At 42.4% G+C, this 25,440-nt stretch overlaps 1 protein-coding gene and 1 long non-coding RNA gene across 2 annotated transcripts; one reads left to right on the top strand and one right to left on the bottom strand.

The window, feature by feature from the left end:
* Positions 1-427: 427 nt before the first annotated feature.
* NUDC (nuclear distribution C, dynein complex regulator) lies at positions 428-14,242 on the bottom strand. The gene is made up of 9 exons (XM_053398671.1): positions 14,035-14,242; positions 11,428-11,505; positions 8,619-8,822; positions 8,103-8,189; positions 6,876-6,989; positions 6,350-6,544; positions 5,718-5,801; positions 4,838-4,956; positions 428-1,866 (listed from the first exon to the last, which is right to left on the bottom strand). Exons 1-9 carry the CDS (start codon positions 14,128-14,130, stop codon positions 1,815-1,817), a joined length of 1,029 nt encoding a protein of 342 aa, XP_053254646.1. The 5' UTR covers positions 14,131-14,242; the 3' UTR covers positions 428-1,814.
* Positions 13,003-24,504, top strand: LOC128418700 (uncharacterized). The gene is made up of 2 exons (XR_008331745.1): positions 13,003-13,311; positions 24,105-24,504. It is a non-coding gene; the product is annotated as an uncharacterized LOC128418700 (long non-coding RNA).
* The last annotated feature ends 936 nt before the right edge of the window (positions 24,505-25,440 follow it).

Below are 25,440 nucleotides of genomic sequence, written 5' to 3'. Positions count from 1 at the left end.
AGGGGAAAGGTTGTAGCTTGCACCACAGGGAGCAGGGGTGGAACAGCCCACTGTCAAAGTATGTGAGGGGTGGCTGACAGCCTGGAACTTATTTAAAATGACAGGCTACAATGCTGTACATCAGTCTATGTCAACCTGGTGCTCTCCAGGTGTTCAGAACTACAACTCCCATCAGCTGAAACCAGCACTGCCTTGAATGCCATATATTCTATGCCCTTGCCTATATTTTATTCCCAGTCACTGCTCTTCCTTCACTGGAAGAACGAGGGTTCATAAATACTCTAATTACAGTTTAGGAAGGTATGGACCATTTTTTCTTTAATATTCCATACCTTCATAAACTCTGTAAGAGCTGCTAGCTACCTTCTGGTGGCTCAAAAGTTATTCTGGTAAATGGATAACTGGAATATAGTCACATGACACCACATGAAAACTTCACCTTTTTATTTATACATGCAGAATACAAGCTGTTTTTAAAGCAACCACCACAAAAAAAATAGAACATGCAGAAGGCTCTTGCTTGGCATGTCCAACGCCGAAAGGGGAATGTATGTGGAGTCGCTTCAATGTGGTGGACAGCTGGTCTCTAACAAACCAGAGATCTGTCCGCCATCCAACATGTGTCTGTGGACAGCAGAAAAACCTTGCCTACTGCTAGTTTTAGACACCAGCATTGTTTGTATGGATCAATTCATTTTAGCTACAACAAGAGTAGAGCAAGTCAACCTTTTTGAAGTAACTGATCACTTAACAGACCCTTCCTATTCCTAAATATTGGTTATGTAAGGCCAAATCACCAGCAGTATTGCAACAGGAAGGATAAGGAAGTCATTCTGAAGGGCAAAAACCTCTAATATCTGGGGCAAATATACACGATTGAAGCTCTGAAATGGGTACATCAGGGACTGGCAGAAACAGCTGAGTGACAGATCCAAGTGGAACAACATGTAGGACTGATATACCAGATTCTGATGTGGCCTAAACAGTTTGATACTCCTACACTCCACCCATAAGCCTAAACACAGATGCAAAAGTCATCTATCCCTTTTGCCCCCAAGCTTCTGAATGTAACACTTGAAATACTACGGTAACTTTAGAGGTTATAGAAAGTTCTGACAAGCAGATACATGGGTGTTTTGTGAAGCTGCTTCTCCTGCTTTCATTTTAACGTCTAATGGGAACTTCCTTGAGTGAAGTGCTTATCACTCCAACACAAGCTATTCCTTGGGGACAATGGTGCAAGTGCAGCAAGCATGAGACACCCGTGGATCAAATTTGTCAGTATTTTTTCTTGCAATGTCTGAAAATGTTCAGTATTGTTGCACTGAATTAGAAGTCTGCAGGGGTTGCTTTGTTTGTAGAAGGAAGGCTGCAGGAAGACTTTCAGCTCTGATTTCAAGAGCAGGAGCTGGGAGAGTAGAGGATGACAAAGGCTGAGTGTCTCTCTTGCTACTTAAATTATTGTATTTTAAATGATACTTCCTTGACACTAAGCAAGAACCAAGGGACAATCTGATTCCATCAAGTACTCCCTTTTCCCATCACTCCTTCCTCTCCCTGAAATATTCTTCCCTGTGCAGAGGTAAAATGGGCCTTAGGCGATTGATTCTGCTGTTGAAAATCCAGAAGCATAAGCAGTGTGCTACATGGATTAACCAGTGCAGCTCTTTTTACACAGAAAGTTCACTCTGAGGTGATGTGAGCAGTCCCAGGGCTGGGTGAAATGACTATACCGTCTTGCTGATTTATTTTCATTTATATTTTATCCTAATGAGTTTAGAGGAGGGGAGGGGAGAAGAAAAAGGCCAACCATATCAGTTGAATTTTGCTTTTGAGAAATCCATTTCTGGATGCTGTTCCATGAACCTGTAAATATGAGAGAAGCACACATTAGTTGAAAAAGCTAGTAAAGAAGAATCAGCAAGGCAATGTTATGAGTCCATGAAAATCAGTATTGCCCTCCCTAGGACCATGTACCTACTCTGAGTTTCACTTGCCAGGTAAAAATGAATTTACTTAAAAAATCAGGATTGTATTGCTGCTTTCAGCATTTATTTATAGCTCTTGTATGCTACTGTACACTCTGGGGTTTCAAGACAGTTTATAAGAGTTACAGTTTTGGTTGACAGATGCTTTGTTTTTTTAAAAAAATCACATTGTTTTTATTATGGTCCACATGCCTCGTGTTTTATTGGTTGATGTTTTACTACTGGGGGTTTGGGGAATTGCATCAAGCTGAAAATAGATTCCACACTTTGATGTTACCCATTTTGGTTGTTGCATGTTTGAGTTCATGTGCAGTGTTAGGGAAGATGCCCTCACTGCTACACGATGTCAACTTCATTATGCAGTCTAACCAGCTGGCTCAGGGAAAAGGCCCACCTAGTCCAGCATTCCATTCTCACAGTGGCCAACCAGATGCCAATAAAAAGCCCATAAGCAGGACTGCAGCACAACATGCTTTTCCCCATGTGTGATTCTCAGCAACTGGTATATACTTGTGAAAGGGTCCGTTTTGTGAAGGAAAACACACTACTGGCCCCTGGGCCATTATCTGAAAAATAAAGCAGCCTCTTAAATGCAGGCAGCTGTCATACTAGTTATTAAAGTCATTAAGCTACTGCAGGACTACCCTCCACCCTGTCTTGGAACGTCACAGGTGACCCTGATATCATTATGACTCTGACTGACTGTAGCCTATGATGCTGCCTTAAGTCTCCCATTAGCAGTATCAGTAAAATCGCCCCATAACGACGTACTACAGTTGTAAATGAGGAACGACAAATTAATCTAACATGCCCTTGGGAACTATTAGCTTCAGTTCAGACACGTAGCACCTGGCTTATAGAAATGAGTTTTCAAGTCTATGCAAACATCATTTCTGTTTGTGCAATAAGAACACCATGGACTGAAGGGGAACCTTAGAGAAAAACATGTTTAAAAGTCAGGCTTCAGATCTTTCTGGAAGATTTGCTCTGACTTGGGTCTCTTTACCACCAAAACCATGCCAGGAACACTGCACAGAAGTATTCAATCTTTTATGCAGCACTTAGCTCATGCCCTTGTTTATTTTGGTGACAAATCTGTTCTTTGTATTATATTTTTGCAATTCTCCAGTTACAAATGAAACAAAGAATATAAACACATTAACATTCAAACGAAGAGAAAATGTGGTGGTGGTGAAACAAAATATGGAAGGGGACTGAAGGGAAAAGTGGGTTAAGGTGCATCAAGCACATGAAAGATACAGATGAAAGATGATTCTGCAAGTTAGATCTTTATACATTGCCCAATTGATGGGATGAAGTTCAAAGCATTGCCTTAAAGTCACTCCACTGGACACATGCGTAGTCTGGCAAAACAGGCAGGTAGCTGGGTGGTCTGTGCTAGTGAGCAACAGCAAAGAGATTGTAGGCTTCCAAGTTACCAGGTTCCATAAATTTGTCACCTGGCAAGTCATTTTGGACTGGCAATCTTAAAACTATCAGCCTGTATTTGTCTAGTAGCCACAGGCAGCAAAAAACCGTGCATGGGTGATTGAATATCCAGCAAAGCAAGCAGGTAGGCTGCCAGAGGATAAAAATCATTGCCCAGCATAGAAATGTAGCAGGATGCCCATCTCTCATTTGCCAGCCACCAGCAGGCTAGTAACTTTCGTGGGCTTTTTTACAAGACTGCTACAAATCCATTCTCTCACAACCTGTTTGCTTATTGTACTATTGAATGTACATCTAATGTGCTATCTTGGATAAGAAAGAGGACACCTTTACTAGATGAATAACTGCACATGGTCTACTAGTGTATTTGAGGGTTGTTTGGCCCAAAGTCAATTAGCTCAGATGTGAAGCAGCTAAACTATTATTTAAATCAGCCTCCTTGCAATTACAGCCATTAGCAGCAGTGAAGGGAAAATAGGATTCATGGTGGAAATCTTGAAAAAGACCCTGTTTTTGACTTGGACATATATTTGAGGAAAGTGCAAATTCTCAGCTCATCAGGAACACTAAAGACTTCTTCTGAAGCATTGAACAAAGCTCTACAGGTAACAGAAGCAGATGCTGCTGCATTTGATGCTTGCCAATATTAAGACAGTGCATAGCACCTCAGTTCTACTCAGAGTAGACCCACTGAAATTTATAGTTCTCAGCTGGTCATACCCATTAATTTCAGTGGGACCATTCTGAGGCTATGGATGCTGCTATTGTGATCAGCCTCTTGTTCTGGCTTTGAAGCACATGGCGATTACAGTCACACAGCACGTAATTGTGCCAAGCAGAGATGGTACTGCCAGGTAGGTAGCTGTGTGCCCTGTAGTTACCCTCTTTCCAACCCAGAGAGCAGGAAGCATCACCCTGCATGGCCTTAACAGGATAATTACTCACAGAAGCATATAGGCAACCTCTGCCAAACAGGGCAATAAAGCTATAAATGAATGTCTAGAGATCCATCTATTGCTGGGGTGAAAGAGGTTAGGCAATCTGGCTCTGAGGAAATTATAGTTACACACCACATAATTGATAAAAGCCGAGATGGTACTGCCAGGTCATTTGTTCCTGGACAGTGCCCTACTCCCTGGACCTAGAGCTAAACTAGAGCTACAGGTGAGCCATTTCTCACCAACAAGGACTTCTTGCACTCATTGGCCACCAAGATGTGGGTTGGTTTGTGATGCTGTTGACTATACGGATATTTTACTGATTTTGAATTTTAAACTATCAAGGGTACAGGTAATTTGGTGGTACAGCAATGCACAAATGCAGATATCTGTGCTCAGAGAGCGACCCTTCATACTTTCCCCTCATATTCCCCATGAGACACACAAACTGGTCTTACTCACTTTTTCAGGATGTCCTGCTTCTTCTGCTCATCAGATGTGGGGAGCCCCATTGATTTCTGCCGCTGGTCATACATCATTTTCTCCACCATGCTGCGGGTTTCACTGTCCAGATCTGATAACTGGTTGCAACGGGAACAAAGCAACGTGGTTTCACTATGGTGTTGGGAATAATTGAGATTCACGCCCCAGCCCTTTCCTTCTCAGCACTTTCTAGCTGCTGCCTTCCTGGCAGCAGTGCATACCAAGGATCTCTGAGTCACGGGCTGAGCAGCCAGAACCATTGCTGGCAGCAGCATATAAAAGGAGAAACCTGTGCCTCTTTAGGGAAGCACACCAACTTCTGAGAACCACAGGATTGTGTGTAATGACTTTGTGTTCTATGAGTTCTCCCATTGAAGATGGCACAAAATCTTGACAATTTTTGAACCAAGGAAAGGTGTTCATTGTGGGAAATACATCAGGAAAGGACAGTGACAGAGCATTTGCTTCCTATGCAGAAGTTCAATCCATGGCATTTCTAGGAACGGCTAGGGAAGACCCCTGTCTGAGACCCTGGGGAGCTGCTGCCAATCAGTATAGACAATACTGAGCTAGATAAACCAATGGTCTGATCTGACAGAAGACAGCTTCCTCTGTTCTGACCCAGTGAACACTATCAAATGATGAATTCTCCAGATGAATAGTATATATACTTGTTCCATGAAACAACAAGCTGTCACACATCCTTTTAAATAAAAAATTAAGAGCATGAAATGAGCCCTGTTGGATCAGACCAAAGGCTTATCTAGTCCAACATCCTGATTCTTACAGTAGCCAACAAGATGCCTGTCGAAAGCCCACAAGCAGGGCATGACCACAACTGAGCAGGAAAAGCACTCACTTTTGAGTTCTCTGGGTTAATTTTCTTGGTGTTAATCTCTGGGTCTGTTTGGACTAACTTGTTCCACCATTCCATCTTGTTGATCTAAAAGAAACAAGATTGCAGAATTAAATGTTTTTACAACCAGCGTTATTCATTAAAATTGTTAGTGTAGGCTAGGGCAACCTAAAGTAATTTACAACCAAAAAGGCAGTAAAGCCAAGAGGAAACAGATTAAAAAAATATCACCCACTTCCTAAAAGGCTGCAGATAGTTTAAGACCAAAGGCCTTGTTATAGGGAAAAGTTTTTGCCTAGTGCCTAAATATATATAATGACGGTGCCAAGTGAACCTCCCTGGTGAGAGCATTCCACGGAAAAGAGTACCTGCTCTGAAAAGCAGGGGGTGAGGAAGGGGACATGGGATAGAAAGGGAGGTGGCCAAAGATTTTCAGATAACATCCTGGCCTTGTGGCTCACTGTGGCATGGTAGCCCATTTGATTTGGATGATCAGACAAAACAAAAAGTAGTATTCATATTGCGAGCTCAGTTTTTGAAGCTCCTCTCTTCAACTGGACATTCAACAGCACATTCAAGAATTTACAACTCTACCAAAATTAGGCATGAACATGGTCTGAATCTTTTGCTGTTACCTTCTCCAGATGCACAGTGACTATTTTCCCATCCTCAATCAGCCATGAACTCTCCTCCACCTTCACTTCATTATATAAGTCTTCGTCAATCACAGGTGGGTGGCCCTTCAGTCCCACCTTCAGGTGCCGTCTCTGTATGTCGACCAACATATCCTTACCCTTCAGCCTGAAGTTGACTTTAAATGGGACGGCCAGCTAGACAGGAGAGGGAGCATTGAATCCACACATATAAACCTCTGGTACGGACAATTTGTTAACCGTTACTTGCGGCAATCCGCTATATCAGGTCTCCAAGTTTTTTCTTTCTGGAACTGATTCTGTGTCCCAAACTAGTATGGTCTGAAACAGTCATTAATTAACAAGACTGAGACCCAGAAAGACCAACTCCCAATGTTATTCACCGCCCGTCTGTATTTCCCCCCCTTAACAATCAATGCAGGACAGACTTGTCTTTTTATGACTCATCATTAAGTTTATCACCTAGTTAAAACATCTCATGTTCTTAAAAAAAACACCCTATACTTACATCCAGTTCGGAGAGGGTCTGTGTCCACCTGTAGTTTGGAAGGTCTGCCCCATTCCCAGAGTTTGGTTTAAGCTTGCCTTTGTCCTTCTCATCTTCTTCCTCCTCATCTGTATCCTAGACAAAACACAGCAAAAAGTAAAAATACTTCTTAGTATTCAACTTTTAGCAAGCCAAATTCATGTAGTCTTTTTCCTGCCTGTTGTATCTTCTGTATAATTGGTGAAAATTTGGTCTGAATTGGAGACTGAAGAATGGAAAGATCTCCTTATGTGGAGATCGGAAGACCCAAGGATTACAAATTTGATTAAGGTGGAAGTTGGAGCTTTGGCGACATTTGGACTTGAAAGGAGTAAGAAACAAGATTCAGGCTCCACTTTTATGTATGGAGGTCTGGCTGGAAGAAACATGGACCCTATTGGATTAGTGCTTCTCCGAGATTTGGTGCTTAATACCAAGGAATATCAAAAAAACCGGCAGAGAGGAACTGAGAGAGAATTAAGAGCCTCGGACGTGAGATCTCCAGGCTGATAGTAGATTGACTGATGGACGTTTGTTGGGGATTGAAACCGGGAAAGGGGGGGTGGAGTTTGGGAATCCAAAGGGTGTATAATTATAATCTGTTTTGCTTTTACTTTTGTTATTTGCATGAGAATTGAGGAAATTGTGGAAGGGAATTTAGGTCGACTTTAGAAAAAGGTTTTAAGAATAAGCACTGATGTATAACTATTGATGTTTATAAGGCAAAATTGGTTTTTTAAAAGCAACTAAATATAAAAAGGTTAAAAATTAGGGATAAGAACTTGTTGAACCAACAAATTGGAATTGGAATACAAGAGGGGGAGGTGTGGGGAAGTCAGGGAAGTATGTCATTGAAAATAAGGATTGTGAATTCTATGTGTTTTTAAACTTTTTTGTTTTTTGATTTTTTAATGTATTACAATGGAAAATTTTAATAAATATCTTTAAAAAAAAGAAAAGAAAGAAAGATTATCTTGCTCATGAATCTAATTTTTAATAGTTCTAAGGCCTCAACAACTCCTATGTGGGTTCTTTGAAACAAAGCAATCCAGAGGTTTTCCAGTGTTCACATGTATAAACCCTAGAATTCTATTCTGGTAAGCATACTGTGTGAGCATCCACCACCAAAAATCATCTTAAACCAATGTAGGTTTAAGATGGGAACCAATATCTGTTCACAAGTTTCAAAAACTTCTGAGAACACATTACCTGTTTGCTGGACTCAGGAGATTCCACTGGATTCTCAGCAGGCTTGGAAGGGATACCTTGGGCCTCATTTTCTGTCTTCTCTTTTTTCTGTTTTAGAAGATAACAGTTGAGAACTACAAACTTCTGTGAAATGTTATGTACTGTTAATAGCAGTAGCACCCTGCCCCTTTGTTAGTTCAAAGCGGCTGGGGGGGGGAGGGCTTTTTGCTACTTCAAAGCACTATAAGTAGTTGTGATGATTTTGCCATGTGGAACATTGTGGGGAATTTCCAGATACAGAATGTATAAAGGTCTGGGAAGTGCTACGCCTTAGAACATAAGCAAAGAGAAGGAACTGATTGGAGATATTCTAAGACAGTATCAAAATAATTCTATAGGAGTTGATGCTTTCATGGTTGGTTAAATGCAGTCTTCAATCAAATGGAAAGCCACTGATAACCAATCAAGCCAGACATAAGCAATATACTTGTTCTTCCATTACAGTGAAGATCCAGTTACAACAAATGGGATTCACACCTGGTCAATTTCCAGTTGCAACCTTTCTGCCTCCTCCTCAGTCAGTTCTTTAATCCTTGGCTCACTTTCTTCCTGTTTTTCTTCTTTGGCAAGTTTTGCAGCACGCTCTGCTTTCTCCCGCTTTTCTGCCTCTTGACGGGCCTTCTTCTCTTTCTGTGCTTTCAGAGCCAGCTTGTTGTGGCGACTGAATGTCTCTGTGATTAACTGGGGGGAACGGAATAAATCCTGTGAAAAACTAGTTAAGAAGCAGCATCCTGTAGTAGATAAAATGGCTTTATCTTTCTCTGTGGTCTAACTTAAGACGGGCTCTTCTATCAAAGGAAGGTACTGCTTAGTATCAATTCCACCCCCACCCCTCCAATTTGATACATTTGGTGATAAAGGGGATCAGGATTACTTTCATATCACTTTCAAGTTCTATCATCAGCCAATATATTATGGGGCCAGACACATGATGTGACCACCATTAGCTATAGAAAGGCTATTAATTAATTAAATTTCTAGACCACCCTTCATCACAAGAATAAACCTCAGAGAGGTTCACAGAATAAAATACAAGATAAAATACAAGAAAATAATTAAAGCAAAAACAACAAAACAATAATGCCCGCTCCCCACAAACACACTTAAAAGGCTGTAGAATATTAATCTGCCAAGGGCCTGACTGAAGAGGAATGTTTTCGTCTGATGCCTAAAAATATATACAGTGGTACCTTGGTTTAAGAACAGCTAAGTTTATGAACAACTTGGATTAAGAATGCTGCAAACCCAGAAGTAGGTGTTTTGGTTTGTGAACTTTGCCTTGGAAGCAGAACATGTTCCGCTTCCTGTTGAGTGTAAATTCCCCGCTGCTATGGGAAAGCACACCTTGGTTTAAGAATGCTTTGGTTTAAGAACAGACTTCCGGAACGGATTACGTTTGTAAACCAAGGTACCACTGTACTGAAGGAGCCAGGTGAGTCTCCCCGGGGAGAGCATTCCACAAACGGGGAGCCACTACAGAAAAGGAGGCACGTGAATAAGGGCCTCAGATGATGAATGCAGAGTCCGGGACAATTTGTATGGGGAGAGGCGGTCCCTGAAGTACTGAGGTCTAGAGATTCCTATCAACTAGGGAGCTTTTCTTCCATCAGGGCTCATTAAAAAAAGTTACTTGCAGTAACTTATCAGCCCTTTTCCCAAGAGCCCAGAGTTGGAATGACAGGAATACCTTTGCCCACAATTCAGGGAAAAGAGAGAGAGAGGGGTGTGGGGAGGAGAGAGAGACTGAAGGTCAGGGCTCTAATATGTTTGCTGCTAGAGGTGATGTAGTCATCTGACTGCATAACAGACTGAATTTTAAGAATTCCTGCTGCTGGGTGACCTTCACAGCTGCTGCAGCAACTAAAGGCCATGAACAGAAGAACTGACATTGGAACACATGATCCAATGTGCCCTTTGGACAGTGACATGTTGAAGACTTGTGCCTACTGAAAAAAACAGATTAAAATCTTGTGTCTCACATTTTAAAAAAATAGAAGCAATCTTTAGATAGTGTGTAACTTAGATATGAATTGAGAAATCTCTGGTTCCATCCATAATATGGAATCTGACTTGTTAGCATAGACTCTGGTAGCTGTAACTGAATTGTATGTTTCTACTGACCTCCCCCGTCTCATTTTATCAACTTTTTAAAAAGAAGAAAAGCATTCCTCTGTAACATGAATTCCTGTTTCCATGTCCCTAACACCATTGTTCCACAATGTACACTGGCTTCTTGCATTCATCAGGATTCTGCCAGGTAAAGAAAAATCCAAACTCTTAAATCACTCAACTTTTCTCCACTTTAAATATTAATATTCCGCCCCCCCCAACAAATGCAACACAAAAGAAAACCTTGTTGCAATAATCCCACTTTCACTTCTTATATTGACTTGAGAAACAGGCTTGGGTTGAACTTCTAAGGACAAAAGGAATGGCCTGACATGGAAAATATCTCAGAGAATGGAAGGGCAACCTGTAGCGTTAATGATGCATAGAGGGTGCAATATCTCGCTTCTTATACAGGGCCTCATTTAAGACCTCAGTGGTTTAAAAAAACCCTCCACATTTCTATGTAGATTGATTTTATTTAATCTAATTCCTAGTTGTTGTTGTTGTTTTGGGGGGGTATACAGATTTCTCTGAAGTTCTTACATTCACTGGAAGATTAAGTAAGAGTTGTCAAATTCTAAAGGTAGGCTATGTCATATGCTTCCCCTCCTAAAATTAGCAAAGGAACTAAATAATCACATAGCATCTAAGATCACCAGCAGCATTTCTCACATTGTTAAGCAAACTTTTCTATTGGGAGTGGGGGCGGGGGCAAAGCTACCACTGCAGAAGTGGACTTTAGTGCTTTTCTAGGAGTGAACAAACAGAGCAAGCTGGTATTATTGATCCATTGGTGTCTGTTGGAGTTAACTCAGTACGTCTCAGCATGCTTGCTTTTGAAGCTAGCCTTTGTTCAAACAGCAGCCAAAAAAAAAACCACAACCAAACAACCTCTCCACTCTCCAAAAAGGTTGTTAGTAGTGTCATCTGCAGATGTGTATATGCTCCTGGCCTTTCACAACTGAGACGTGTGTTTATTGGGGCCCACCTTATACCTGTGACAGCTCTGCTGCGGCTGTTTTTAATTCTGAATTTTAAATTGCTGCAATCCTCCCTGTGACCTGCTGGTGAAGGGCTGGTGAAGGGCGGGTGGGAAACCCAGCCAGAAGGGCGGGGTATAAGTAATAAATTATATTATTATTATAATAAATTTAACAACAACTGATAAACAGGATACCTTCTCAGCAGCACCCTCTTCTCCTCCTACAAAGAAATCAGTCTTGCGCCTCAAGAAGCTAAAAAAGGTGTTCACAAGCTGTAAGGAAAGGATACAATATGTTTTCAAGAACTTGTTCTAAACTCCACAATGAGGAATATGCTCTTTAAAAATTCAACGTCTCTTACAAGTGATCTGATTTGTAAAAGAGCTCCCAATATTGTTTCAGTAGCAAAGCAATATATGAAATTAATGGCTGCTAATAATATTTCACTATCAAACATTGCTTTCATGATGTCAAAATGCTAAATGCCTTCTTACATACCTTTCTGTTCTTGTTAGGTTATACATAATGGGAACTGAAGCTCTCAAAGAGGATGTGCAAAAACAAAAAATTGCAAGGAAGTTGCCTAGTTGGACAAACAATTTTGTTTTTAATTCATATTTTTTCCACAATATATATATAAGATTGACTGCCACTGCAAGATGATGTGATGGCCACAAACTTAGTCAGCTTTTAAAAAGGATTTGGCAAATTCATGGAGCAAAGCACTATTTACCATAATGGTAGCTAAATGGAAGCTCCATATTTCATAACAGCAGGAAACCCATTGCCCTCCAACTGTTGTTAGATACCAATACCCATCAACCCCAGAAGCAAATCACGTTACTCAACTGCAGTGTGATTTGCTTTATTATCAAGCCCAACAACCCAGATGGAAAACCACTGTTTGCTCAAAAATCAATAATTATCTAGAAGCTAGCTATGGTCACAGTTTCTAAGGACTTCAATAGGCTAAGGTCCATGTAACCTAGGAACCAGCAGCAAGTCAGATGTCACTTAGGTGCTTGCAAGCAGAATGTGAAAAAGGCTTTCTCTCCAGCATAAAGTATTCCGATACTGGCTCTATAGAGCAGAGGTGTGGGGCCAGTATCCCTCTAGATGTTACAGAACTAAAATTGCCACCATCTCTGGCTGCTGGAGTTGATGGAAGTTGGCATTGCAATAGTTGACGGATCATGGGTTCCCCACCCATACAAAATATGGAGCTTCCATTTACCTATCATGGCTAATAGTAACAGGCTTTTGCTCCATGAATTTGCCAAATCCTCCTTAAAGCTATCTAAGCTTGTGACCATCATCCTATAAATTTATTTTGGAAAACAGTTCTTTTGACCAGTCCTGAACCTGTTATTAGCCAACTTTATTAGGTGACCATGAGTTTTAATATTATAAGGGGAAACTGTTTTCTATAGAGGTCAATATAAATGAAACTGGAAACTTTTGCTTTATGAAACTTAAGTGTATTACAATGATGTCTGTACGTGTGATCTTAACACCTTTTGGTGTCTGTTTATGGCACACTTAGATCAACATTTTATGTATCCTTGAATGGCAGCAGAAGTTGGATTCTTGTCAAGAAATGGATTTTTAGGGTCTATGCTGTTATCTTTCATTAAAACACAGGAATTTCCATCATAAATCATCATAACATAATACTGAAGAGTGGTCTTATGCAAAAAGCCTACTGTGTTGTCTAAACAGGTGCTTTCTACATTGCACAGAAGCACATACAGGCATCCCCACACTTATGCAGAGAATACTTTCCAGACCTCCACACATATAAGTGAAATCATGGAAAGTGGGGAGCACCCACTAAATGCCTATTTCCCCCTGCTCTCCAATCCAGACCAAAATATCTAAAGTTGAAGCTCTGGGGGCAGATGGAGGATGTGCAGAAAAGCAGCTGTCAGGTGGGGAGGCTGAGCAGCCTAAACAAAGCCCAGCTGTGCCTCCAGTCCCTGCAGGGCATCCTCAGCTTTCAGTTGACATCCTCTTCAGGCTCCAGGGAGGGTCTTCTCACAAGCCACGAGAACTCTCCACCTCTCTCCTGCCATTTCCTGGTAGGATTAAAGTTATTTATTTATTTCCTGGCACTGTGCCTATATGCAGTTGCAGATGGGTAGAATGCACTAAGAGGTGTTTGTGCGCCTGTATTTTGAAGGTACCATTTCAAACTTTTTCATGGTGCTTATGGAACTCTCCCAAGATCTAATGGAAGGCATTCACACATTTCCATTATGTCAAGCAACAAAGTGAGTACTATGCTGGCTATCAATGCATCTCCTAGAGACAGGATACTAGTTAGATGAACCATAAATTTGACCTAGAAGAAATAATAAAACAGTGTCAGAACACAGTGGGTTAAAGTAATTGGGGGGGGGGGAATCGACAGGATGTTGCCTCCCTCTCCTGGAGCAACCCTGCAGCCCTCACTGCACGTGTCCAAAAGAATTGTTCCAGAGATTCTCCACTCCTCTGGAGCATATTTGGAGGAGGTGTGGGGAGCTGCAGGGGAGGGAAAGAGGAAGGTGAAGTCATCCAATTTGGTGGCAATCAGTTGCATTTCATGGCAGGTGTTTTTACATGCGGGCAGCAGCTGTCGCCGGCTGCTCTTCACCAGCAAACGGTATTCGGAGAGAAGGGAAATCATGAGGGGGAGGGGGAAAGGCGGCTAGGCCAGCGAGGGGGTTCGCGAAAGAGAGACTCCAGGAAGGGAGACCGTTAAACGGCGGAGCGGGAGGAGAACTCGGATGAAGGGCCTCCCTTCCTGCCCTCCATCTTACCTCCCGGACGCCGCCTTGGTGCTGCTGGGCCATCGCAAGCAACATGCCGTCGAAGCGCTCCTCGCTATCCGTCCCATCCTCCCCGCTGGCCCCCATCGCCCGCTTAGCCGCTTCGCTCTTATTTCAGCTTCGACCACAGACGCTCCGGCCTTGCTCCTCTGTTACCAGCACGCTCCGTCAGTGGCGCCCCCGGAAGCGGAAACAGCGCGCACTCGCCGAACCCGTTCCTCGGCAGGCTTCTGGCCAACCGCCGGCTTCTCTGCGTTAACTGGCAAGCGTTTCGTCCAATCAGAGATAAAAGGGAAGGTCAGGGGACGAACCGTTGGTGGCGGTGTTGGGCTCCGTTTGGCGTCCGTTTCCGTGGTTATCGTTTTCCGATGCGCGCGAAGGACGACGGGAAGCTCTAGAAAGCTCTCGTTCACTCCGGACGCGCGCGGAGTCTAAAGCTCCCACGTTGGTCGCACCGAGGCTTGGTGTTTATTTATGGCTTGAAAAAACGAATTAAGGCGGGAGCTATGTATTCGCTTACCATGGGAGTTCACCCCATTGAACTCAATGGGGTTTACTCCTGAGCAGGCGTGTGTGGTTGCGCTGTAATCTGTGGGTCCCCAGATGTTGTTGAACTACAACTCCCATCACCCCTAGCTAGCAAGGCCAGAGCTCAGGGATGATGGGAGTTGTAGTTCAACAACATCTGGGGGACCCACAGGTTGAGAACCGCTAAGCCTTGCTTGCATGAGTTTTATCTGTTTATTAAAGTTGCATCCTGACGTTCCTCCAATAAACCCAGAGTGCCATCACAACAACCCTGCGAGATATTGCAGGTGGAGATTTAACTGGCCCTGGCCCAAGGTCGTCCGCTGGATTTCTTGACGCTGCACATTTCAGTCCAGGGCTGTTCACAGCCTCACACAACAAACATTAAACATGCTTTGAGTCTGATGTTCTCCAGCTCTTCAGTTTTAGAATTCCTGAATATTGTATCTTTAAAAGCAACAGGGAGGTAGTTAAGTAATGTGTCCTTTTCAAAAAGGTGATGGTGGTGGTAGGAGAATTAATCATACCCAAATGTACAACTGAAATGAAAATAACATATGCCAGTCCTGGCAACCACCACCACCACCTAGTGAGTTTATAGTAAATGAAAGATTAGAACTGGGTCCCCTAGTTTGTAGCTCAGTCTCTTAGCCACCATGCTATGTCATCCATCCATCCATAAATACATACATACATACATACATACAATAAATGTACTTCAGCACAATCTTATTCTACTTGCTCAGAAATGAGCCCTACAGACAAGGTGTTTAGGATTGCAGACTATTGCATCTTCATCTCATGAGCTTCTAGGTCAGGACTAGGGCTCCTGTGGCCCTCCAGATGATTGTTGAACTACAACTTCCACCCACAGTGACCATGGGTCATAGTGGCTGGGGCTGATGGGAACTGGAGTCCAATAATATCTGGAGGGCCAGATATTGTTTTCCATTTTTGTTCTAGATGGAAAGACATGGAGTGCTAGGAATCCACATCTTTCCTGGCTCTCTCCAGTCTTGTGATTTTGCTTTATTTCAGCATTAGCATTCAGGGGCTCCTTTGATCTTCAAAGCAGGATAAAAACAATCCATCTGGGGAAGTCCACCTAAAGCCCTTCCTATGGAGCAATCAACAATGCAGGAAATTGCACAAGGCAAGGTCATCAGATAGAAACACCTTCTATTCCGCAGACTTCAAGGGTTAAAGTCCATCGATTTAGGCCTAAAGCCAACTTTAGTTCACAAGCGGTCATTCCCGTTTGTAAAAGTTAGAAGATATGTGCAATTTTAAAAGTTGCTAAGAAATGTACAGCCTGAATCTAACATGTTTACATCCAAGTCTAGTAAGTTCACCTCAACTGTTTTACCATGAAATTTCCTTGGTTATACCTTTCCCCAGTAAACCATTGTCCCTCCAGAGCTCCTATTTTTGTCTTTTAGATTGTGTCTTTAAAAGTCTTATACCACTAAAGCACACTCAAAGCACATTCTTTCACTCAAAGAATTCTAAGTTGGTCTCCAAGGTGCTACTGGACATTTTATTTATTTATTTCAACTGCGTCAGACCAACACGGCTACCTATCTGAATCAAAGAATTCTGGGCATTTTAAGGGCTGAAGGGAATCGTAACTCTGTGAGTGGTAAACCACAGTTCTCAGGATTCTTTGTGTAAAGCCATGTGCTTTAAATGTGTGTTAAAAGTATGGTGCATACACAGTTGATGTGTGTGTGTTGTGTGTTATTCCCACAGCAACTTCAAAGTTTGCAAGGCAAAATGAGAATGACGTTGTATACAGCTTGGGTTCACTTGGAGGAGGTTTAAAAACTGGAAGAGATATAGAAACAGATAACCAAAATGATCAGGGGCCTAGAGAAACTCTCCTGTGAAGAAAGGCTATGGCTTTTTAGCTGGGCGAGGGCAGGAGAACAGGACAGAGGTGCATTCCATTGTGGAGAGGTTTTCCATCTCAAGACAACAACTCAGGCTAACCCAATGAAGCTGAATTGTGGGAGACTCTGAATAGAAAAAAGGAAGTTGTTCTTCATATAGGGCACAGTTTAACCATGGGATTTGCTGCCAGAAGATGTAGTGATGGCCATGGAAAACTTTGAAAGGGGATGAGACATACTCATGGAGGGCAAGTTGAGGAGTGGTTACTAGTTATCATGATGGTTATGTATTGTTATACACCACCCCAATCTCCACAGCAGTGTGAGATTCCAGGGGTTCCAGGCAGTTACTCAGGGTTCGTGTGTTTCCTTTTGGACAATGAGGCACAGCAGAGACTGTGGTGTCTTTATGATATATGGTTTATTTACACATATATACAGCCTGAGCCTATGATGGAGGAGTTCACAGCATTCACACCCCAAGAGGTTCTGGCTTCTCCCATAGCCACAGCAGCCTCAGACTAAAGCAGACCCCAATCATTGCTCTCAGACTCCCTCTCCAGCCCACTGCTTACTATCGGTGCAATTTGTCCTCGATCCTTTGTGTTGCCCAAACTATCATCTCAAAAGGAAATAAGCCTGACTAAATTAGCTCGTAACACTTGTTGATTCCCTATGATTAAAGAGGTATCTTGATACACAGCCCAATACATACAGGTCTTGATTAGATTCTAAAATGTGGGAGTTAGACACACAGTTTTAACACACAGGTCTTAATTAAATTTTAACACTAGCTTGATTCGGAACTTAAGGTGTCTTGCACCGACAGCTCATAACAGTATTATATTCAGGTCAGAGTAGAATCCCTCTGTGTAACAGTAGCTGGGGAACATGAGTGAGGAGAGTGCTGTTTTACTCAAGTCCTGATTGTGGACTTACATAGCCTTTTGGTTGGCCACTGAGAACAACATCCAGTAGAGCCTCTTATGTTCCTTCCCTTAGGAAAGTTTGCTGCTGCTCACCAATCCTATTACTTAGAAGCTCTATTTCACCTAATGAGATTTATTATTGTCTTAGTTTGCCCTGCACACCTCTCACCTGTGCTGCAGGAAAACAAGGCTGTAGAAGTAGTCATAGCCATCGCTCAGCCTATGAGTTACCCAGCACAAACAGGCAGGTCTCGCTCTGCTTTTCCCGATACAAGGCCACCATGGCGGATTGCCACAGATGCAGTGCTGTCATTGAAGGCCAAAATGTTCAGGAACCGCGGCCTTGGCTGGGCTTAGCGCAAACAGCCTGCCATGTCCTGCAGTTATGAAAACAAAGAGGCATGATGGGAGTGGACTTTAGCCCTGTGTCCAGAGTGCTCCTTTTGCTTGAGCTGAAGTTGGCTGGGTCAGGTGGCAATGGTGGAGTTTTCTAGGCACAGGAATGGGAAAAATCCAACTGGGGGACACACAGATAATGTTGACCTAGCATTCAGTTCAGGTAGAAATTCCCCGCCTGTGCTTATCTAGATAGGGGTTAGAAACACAGGCTGTTTTTCTGTTGGCACCAGAATTACACATTACAGAGGACACTGCCCTGTAAGCAAGGTTTTTGCCATTACCAGGTCAAAATGCGTCAGCTGGACCCTGATTCCACTGACTAAGGTGCATCAGGTGAAGGTTAGGACTGTCCTGTCCTCATGATAGCTAAATAAAACGTATCGTCTGCAGAACAAAGTCCCCTACGTCTAGGGCATCTCTTCAAGCGGTGACTCCTGTAGACACCTGAGGCCCTCTAGTAGGGTGGCAGCTCATGCTCTGTCAAAAAGAGGAAACATGTCACTATAAAATGGCAAAAGATACTGATTTGCATGTGGTGATTTACAGATACCAATGTAGAGACAATTATTACAATTTAAATAGAAAAACAACACATCTCACCCAAGTGGGAAAGACTGTGCCCATGTGATCTGTGTCTGTGTCCAGGTGCTTCTAACTGTGGATGAGCAACTTCAAGCCCCCACGAGCTCCTGTACAGTGGTACCTCGAGTTAAAAACTTAATTCATTCTGGAGGTCTGTTCTTAACCTGAAACTATTCTTAACCTGAAGCATCACTTTAGCTAATGGGGCCTCCTGTGCCGCTGCCGCGCGATTTCTGTTCTCATCTTGATGCAAAGTTCGTAACCCGAGGTAACCCGAGGTACCTCTGTATTTGAATTATTTATATTTCCATATATATATATCCTTATTTATCAATGATTATTAGCCATGATAGATATGTTCTCCCTCCACTGTTGGAGGCAGTATGGCTCTGAATGCCAATGACTGGAAACCACAGGTGTGCTCAGGTCCTCCTGAGCTTCCCATAGCCATGTGGTTGGCTACTATGGAAACAGGATGTCGGGCCGTTATTACTGTTGAGCTTTCTCCGGCCTTGCTAACCTATGACTTCCAAGGCAGAGAGTGGAAAGGATGATTTTCCAGTTTTCTTCCTTACAAGAATCCTTTTCAAATAATGTGCAGGATGTTAAATAGTGGGTAGACATAGCAGACGACGCAGCGATTTCTCCAAAGCAGCTCTTTATTTGTAAGCTGGAACAGAACTGAACAGCAAACAGCTCAGTCGGCCTGCTTTTATAGGCAGCCGGCTGTCAACACTGTAGCAACAACAACCCAGGGTTTCCCGCCTAAAGTAACTGACATAGACCTGAGTGAAAACTACATACACGACACTCCTTTTGGCCAGGGTGAGAACTTCAATACATAACACAGGATCCGCAGCAAAATGTTGCAGTAACGAATGTTGCTGTTCAGGATTCCAGCCACTCCACTGCTTTCACACACTCTCTCTCAAGTTATCCAACTTCCACCCAGTCAGTGTTTCATGCCCACTTAGACCTCATAGGGCTGTTTAGGCCCCACTCCCTGCCCTGCCCAGGGTCCTTTCTCCTCATTTTTTATTTTAATATTTCTGCAACTTTTGAAATTCCCACAGGGCTACAGAGAGTGTAGGTGTTGTTGTTGTTTTGGCTCCATGAACAACAGCACTCGCACTCTGAACATTAGAGATAGATGGATTATCATATTCATTGTCATTATTCCTTACCCACTTTTCTACATACTGTTCAAAGCAGCTTATGCAGAATGATTTGCAAAATGCAATTAAAACCCCCAAATAACATGTCACTCAGTGAAATGGCAGCAATAAAACATGGGAGTAGCAATTGTAATAAAAAACCATATCAGACCTGATCATAAAACTGAACGGCAGTCGCCAGAAAATTCCTAAAAGAGCAGAAAAGTTAAACATTAAAAGCCTATCCAAATAAAAATGGCTTCAATCATTGCTTAAACACAAAACGGAGAGGGAGAATCCCTGTGGCAATTCGGAGTAGGGATAGGCAAAAATGTCAATTTTGGCTGCTGATTTTTCCAGTCATCAGTTCTCCACATTTCTGCATCAGTTTGCAAATAGTCTTTTTTAAAAAATCCCCATTAAATTTCACCAGCATTTTATTGCAAATTTCTCATAATACACATTTTCTTATGCCGTTTTGCCTAAGACACACACTTTTGCAAAGCTGTTTCCCCTTCTGTATATATGCACACTTTACCCTAGTGTATACTGTTAAGTTGTGGGTGAACATATCAGACAACACAGCAATTCTTCAAACAGCTCTTGCTTATTCACAAGCCAGAACAGAACTGAACTGAAGGGTTCAGCCAGCCTGCTTATATAGAGCTCAAGTACAACGCTACTGTAACAACTTTCTGTAACTATCCAATCACTGAACATCACTTTCAATCCCTTATTTGCATATGTGGACCTGAGTGAAAACTATCTACAGTATCCCCCTGCTAGCCCAGGGTGAGAACTTCAGTACATAACATATACATTTTAGCATTTTGGCTGAAGAACTCCACTGCAGAATTCAGAGCAAATTTTGAAGGATTATTGTATTTCAGTACACAGAGTGTTTAGGAAAGTGTTAATCAGGGAGTAGGTTTGCCTTCAAATGTGAATTGAACCACATTTCTCCCCCCTCCCCACCCCTAGTGGGGAAATGCCACTAGGAAATGCCACTTTTGTCACCAAGAAGGCATCTCAAATGCACGGTGCAAATGATTCTGGGAGCACAAACCTTTCGGGTTCCTCCTTGTTCTACATGAGCTGAGAGCACCAGGGCACAGCTAGAGAATTTTAGACTACGACTAGTCTTTTTTGTGTGAGGAGAATACTCTTTAGGTGGCAATGCGTATTTCTTCACTTACTTCAAAATGTGGAAAGCCAGTCTTGCTGTGTTTGGAGGCCCTCCTGCTAATTCCCCTGAGTGGGGCCCAAAGTCCTGTCCTGATGGTACCAGCCAGTGGCAAAGGAAGATGGGTGCTGGTGAATTATTATATTTATTGACACACTGCCTTTTTCTCTGACAAGGCGGCTAACAAATAAAAACAAGAACTGCTAAAAACACAGAAAAACAATAATTTAAAAACAACATGAATGGAATTTATAACTACAGACATATATAAAATCTATTAAAACCATGCCAAAAACAGGAAAGTCTTCCCCTGTCAGTGGAGGGACAAACAAGGAGGGAGCCAGTCAAGTTTGTCTAGTAGCCAGTGGAGCTGTTACAGCAAAGGAATGACATAAGTAAGCTTTCTTTCAGTGAAGCTGTCTGCCATTTGTAAACCACTTTGAGGTTTGCTTGTTTGTGTGTTCGTTTTACAATCAAGCTGTGTACACATTTTATGAAACAAATCAACAGCGAATTAGTGAACTTGTTGACAAATGAGATTCAAAAAGAACTGTTTACAAAGCAACTCCAAAAAAATACTTCGTATTCTGTGAATTTAACTCAAGGTCAAGATTTCGTTCTTTTGCAGCATTAAGGCAATGTGCAATATTATGTCAACTCTGGGGGGGGGGGACTTTAATTTTATTTTTGTTGCTGCAAAATTCATTTCTACGTAGTAAATGTATCCTGCAATTCCTTCTTCTAGCACTACATCCTTGATTGACAAGAATTTGAACTGCCTGTTTTGAAGCGGTGCCTATCTTTTGCACTAGCCAGATGTTTGAAATTCCCCAGCCAGTTTATCGTGGTGATGCTGCCACCCTCTGGGAAAGAAAAGTGGAGCATGTGTTATGGCTGTACTAAGAACATAAGAGGGACGTGGGTGGCGCTGTGGGTTAAACCACAGAGTCTAGGACTTGCCGATCGGAAGGTCAGCGGTTCGAATCCCCGTGACGGGGTGAGCTCCCGTTGCTCGGTCCCTGCTCCTGCCAACCTAGCAGTTCGAAAGCACGTCAAAGTGCAAGTAGATAAATAGATACCGCTCCGGCAGGAAGGTAAATGGTGTTTCCGTGCGCTGCTCTGGTTCGCCAGAAGTGGCTTAGTCATGCTGGCCACTTGACCAGGAAGCTGTACACCGGCTCCCTCGGCCAATAAAGCGAGATGAGCACCGCAACCCCATAGTTGGTGACGACTGGACCTAATGGTCAGGGGTCCCTTTACCTTTTAAGAACATAAGAATGCAAGAAGAGCCAAAGGCCAACATAAGAAGTGCCTGCTGGATCAGACCAATGATCCACCTGGGCCAGCATCCTCTTCTCAGTGGCCGACCAGGTGCCTCTGTGAAGCCTGCAAGCAGAATGTCAGCACAACATCATTTTCCCCTCCTGTGATTCCCAGCAATTGGCATTCAGAGGTTTACTGCCTCCGATAGTGGATTTTAATGTTAGATTTTAAATTGTTGTAACCTTCCCTGAGACCTTAGGGTGAAGGCAGGCATATCATCATCATCAAACATAGTCGTGAATTTGTCTAATTATCTTTTAAAGCCATCCAAGTTGTTGGCCATCACTACGTCTTGTGGGAGTGAGTTCCATTGTTTAACTATCTCTGTGTGAAAAAGTACGTTCTGTTGTCCGTCCTGAATCTTCCACCATTCAGCCTCATTGAATTTTCCCAGACTTTGCTTTGATGAAGAACAAAGCTGCTCTGTCTGCTGTCTCCAACCCATTTTATATACCTCCATCATTACTCATCTTCCTCACCTTTGCTCTAAGCTAAAAAGCGTCAAATGTTGTAAACTCTCCAGAGGTATTCTTCCAATTAACAATCATCAATAAGTTCTCATGAAAAATGGAAATCAATGAACTGGAGAAGAGAAGGTGGCCACCTCAGCTCTATTGTTACTTTCCACTGAAACAAAAATGAGCGCTCATGACCACATTTTAAACAGCAGGAGCTGATTATGCCCCATAGTCACACCAAGGAGAGTCAAAAAGAAAAGTAGCTGAGTTGATTCATAATACAGTGGTACCTCGGGTTAAGTACTTAATTCGTTCTGGAGGTCCGTACTTAACCTGAAACTGTTCTTAACCTGAAGCACCACTTTAGTTAATGGGGCCTCCTGCTGCTGCCGCACCGCCGGAGCACAATTTCTGTTCTCATCCTGAAGCAAAGTTATTAACCTGAAGCACTATTTCTGGGTTAGTGGAGTCTGTAACCTGAAGCGTATGTAACCTGAGGTACCACTGTATATTTTACCCCTGCTTTGGGCTGGGTGGGTAGCAGCAATACATATAATGCCCAGTTTATTAGGATCAGCATGACTGCAATCCCATGCATCATTTCCTGGGAGTAACTGCCACTGAACTCCCAGTGGTGCTTTCTTCTGACTGCAGAGTGCCAACTTGTATTTATTTGGGATGGCTCAAAGCTTATTATCGTGTGCATACCTCTGTTCCTTTTTTTTAATTGTCATCTCAGAGAGTCACTGGTAGAAGCTTAAAATTTATTTTTTCTGCAGAAGAAGTTGATGGTGAAAGCTGGGGGGGGGGAGATTTTTCTCCTAGTAGTAGGAGAAAGGGGAAAACTGGTTCATCAAGTCCAGTGTGTTCTTTGATATCCCCTGAAGCTATCTGTTCTCTGACAAAGAGGCAGAGACTTAATCCACCTTAGGCACATTTGAAGCATTTTCCTTAAGACCACACAAGCCTACACCATTTGGCTTCCTTATCTGTGCAGACCCACAACTGATACTGCTCCCCATAGGAATTTGCTCTTATTTTTCAGGGTCATCAAATGCTGCTTGAAAGGGGAGTTCCAGACCACATGCAACAGATCATACGTTTCCTAAACCAACCAAACCTAAGGGCGCAGACACTACTCAACCTAAACAGCTTTGAACAATTATTTGATACTACCAACACACTGGACAAAGGAATCATTTCCAAACTATATAAAATCCTCTTGCTACCCCTCCTCTTATTTCATTTTATTAAGAATAAAATGGGGAAAATATTGTGGAGAAGAGCTAGAGGAACAACTATGGAAACAAAATTGGACTAGACTACCATTCGGATCTCTCTCAATTAGGACTTGAGAAAATGCTCTAAAAATAGCACATGTGCCCAGTCAGATTGAATAAAATTAACAATACATCCAAATTCTGCTGGCAGGAATGCAATTTGCCTAGTTCCCTAATAATCTTTTTGCCCCATTCATTCTCTTTTGGGGAAAATTATTCTTTCAAATAATTAATCAGATGACAGGACAGTCACTATGATGAGACCCAAAACTAGCCCTTTTATTTTACTCTTCAGATTAAGAATACAATTAATAAATATCTCATCCTTCGTTGCAGATTGATTAGTGATAAACAAAGAACTGGAAAGCCTTTAACTGCAAAACTTTTTGAAGCTTGAATTTTGCAAGTACGGGACATTGTGCTTATGGACAAACCACCTCATGAAAGGAACATTGATCTGGAAAAAAAGGACTCGCGTCTTCTTCTGTACAACATGGTATCCTTTTATTGACTTTGTTAAGACAATTGAACATGGTTTTCACCCTCCATTGACACACAGAACCCTGTGAAGGACCTTCATTTGACTGCCTACTTTCGAATGTTTTAAGACCACAACCATCAACTGATTTCTTTCTTTCCTGAACAACTGTTAAGTTCTGTATTCCATTTGTGGGTATGTTTTTGTCAACTGAAATTAATAATCAATAAAAATATGTACATATTTGCAGGTGGAACATATTTGCAAGTAGAACAAACAAACCATTAGAACATTATGCAAAGTTCGTGGTATTTGCATTCCCAAATGCTGCTGTCATCCTTGAGATTAAACCCATACCTTGGTATGGGTGGAAGAGGGGTAGATTTTTTTTTAATCATCATAATCATCATTACTATTTTTTAAAAGTTCACTGGCTTTTTAAAAAGAGCAAAAGGACATGTATTTTCCATATTAGCTCCTTTCCCAAAGAAAACACACTACTATTTCGAAAATGTCCCCTCCAGGCAAGTTAAGGTACAAAACAGAAAGGTGCAGGAGAGAAAGAGAGAGGCAACAGTGGGGAGTGACTGGCACTTTTTAAAAAATCAGCACAGTATTGTGTATCCAGTGTGTTACTGACAACTAAGTGTGCACATTTAAAAGAGGGGAAATTATACACTGCTACCAGTTCTGATCAAGCCTAACTTAAAAATGAAGATAAGTATACAGCAAATCACCAAAATGCCACCAGCTGCATGAATTCACCTGGCTGAGGATTTCCCTGCAGTCTTCTGCAAAGAACAAAACACACACTGGTCCAATCTGGGAAGACTCCAGGTGAGAGTACTGGGGTTGGGGGAACAGAAAGGAGAAGGAATTGACTCACGAGATGTTAGTGGGGGTGAGGGAAAGGGAGAGCTATGCGTTCTCTCTCTCCCCCGTCCCCCTCACAACATATGCATCCTCCCAAGAGCTCCAAAAACAGTATGCAGAGTTGTGGGGCTCTGGACTGTGGCCGCTGTTTAATAACATTACACAAACGTGCTTGCTCTGCCCAGCTAAGCCCAATGTTACACCACACATCACTGGGTCATCCTCTATGGCAACAGCTCCAGGGACAAGAGTCTTTTTGCACAGCCGTCGTTGGAAACTACCCATCCACAGTTGCAGAACATTTCATCAACATCTCAGCTC

This window comes from Podarcis raffonei, chromosome 8 (assembly GCF_027172205.1).
Source record: "Podarcis raffonei isolate rPodRaf1 chromosome 8, rPodRaf1.pri, whole genome shotgun sequence".
In the NCBI taxonomy this organism is placed as follows: Eukaryota; Metazoa; Chordata; class Lepidosauria; order Squamata; family Lacertidae; genus Podarcis; species Podarcis raffonei.
Note: the sequence above shows the minus strand (reverse complement) of the source record. Positions and strands in the feature narration are given on the sequence as shown.

What these genes read in the sequence shown, in the direction of transcription:
- NUDC (XM_053398671.1), bottom strand. Translation starts at nt 14,130, where the DNA reads ATGGGGGCCAGCGGGGAGGATGGGACGGATAGCGAGGAGCGCTTCGAC. An exon ending in AAGAGGGTGCTGCTGAGAAG is followed by an intron (nt 8,823 to 11,427) that starts GTATCCTGTTTA and finishes CGTTCCCCCCAG; the next exon opens with TTAATCACAGAGACATTCAG. An exon ending in AAGCAGGACATCCTGAAAAA is followed by an intron (nt 1,867 to 4,837) that starts GTGAGTAAGACC and finishes TCATATTTACAG; the next exon opens with GTTCATGGAACAGCATCCAG.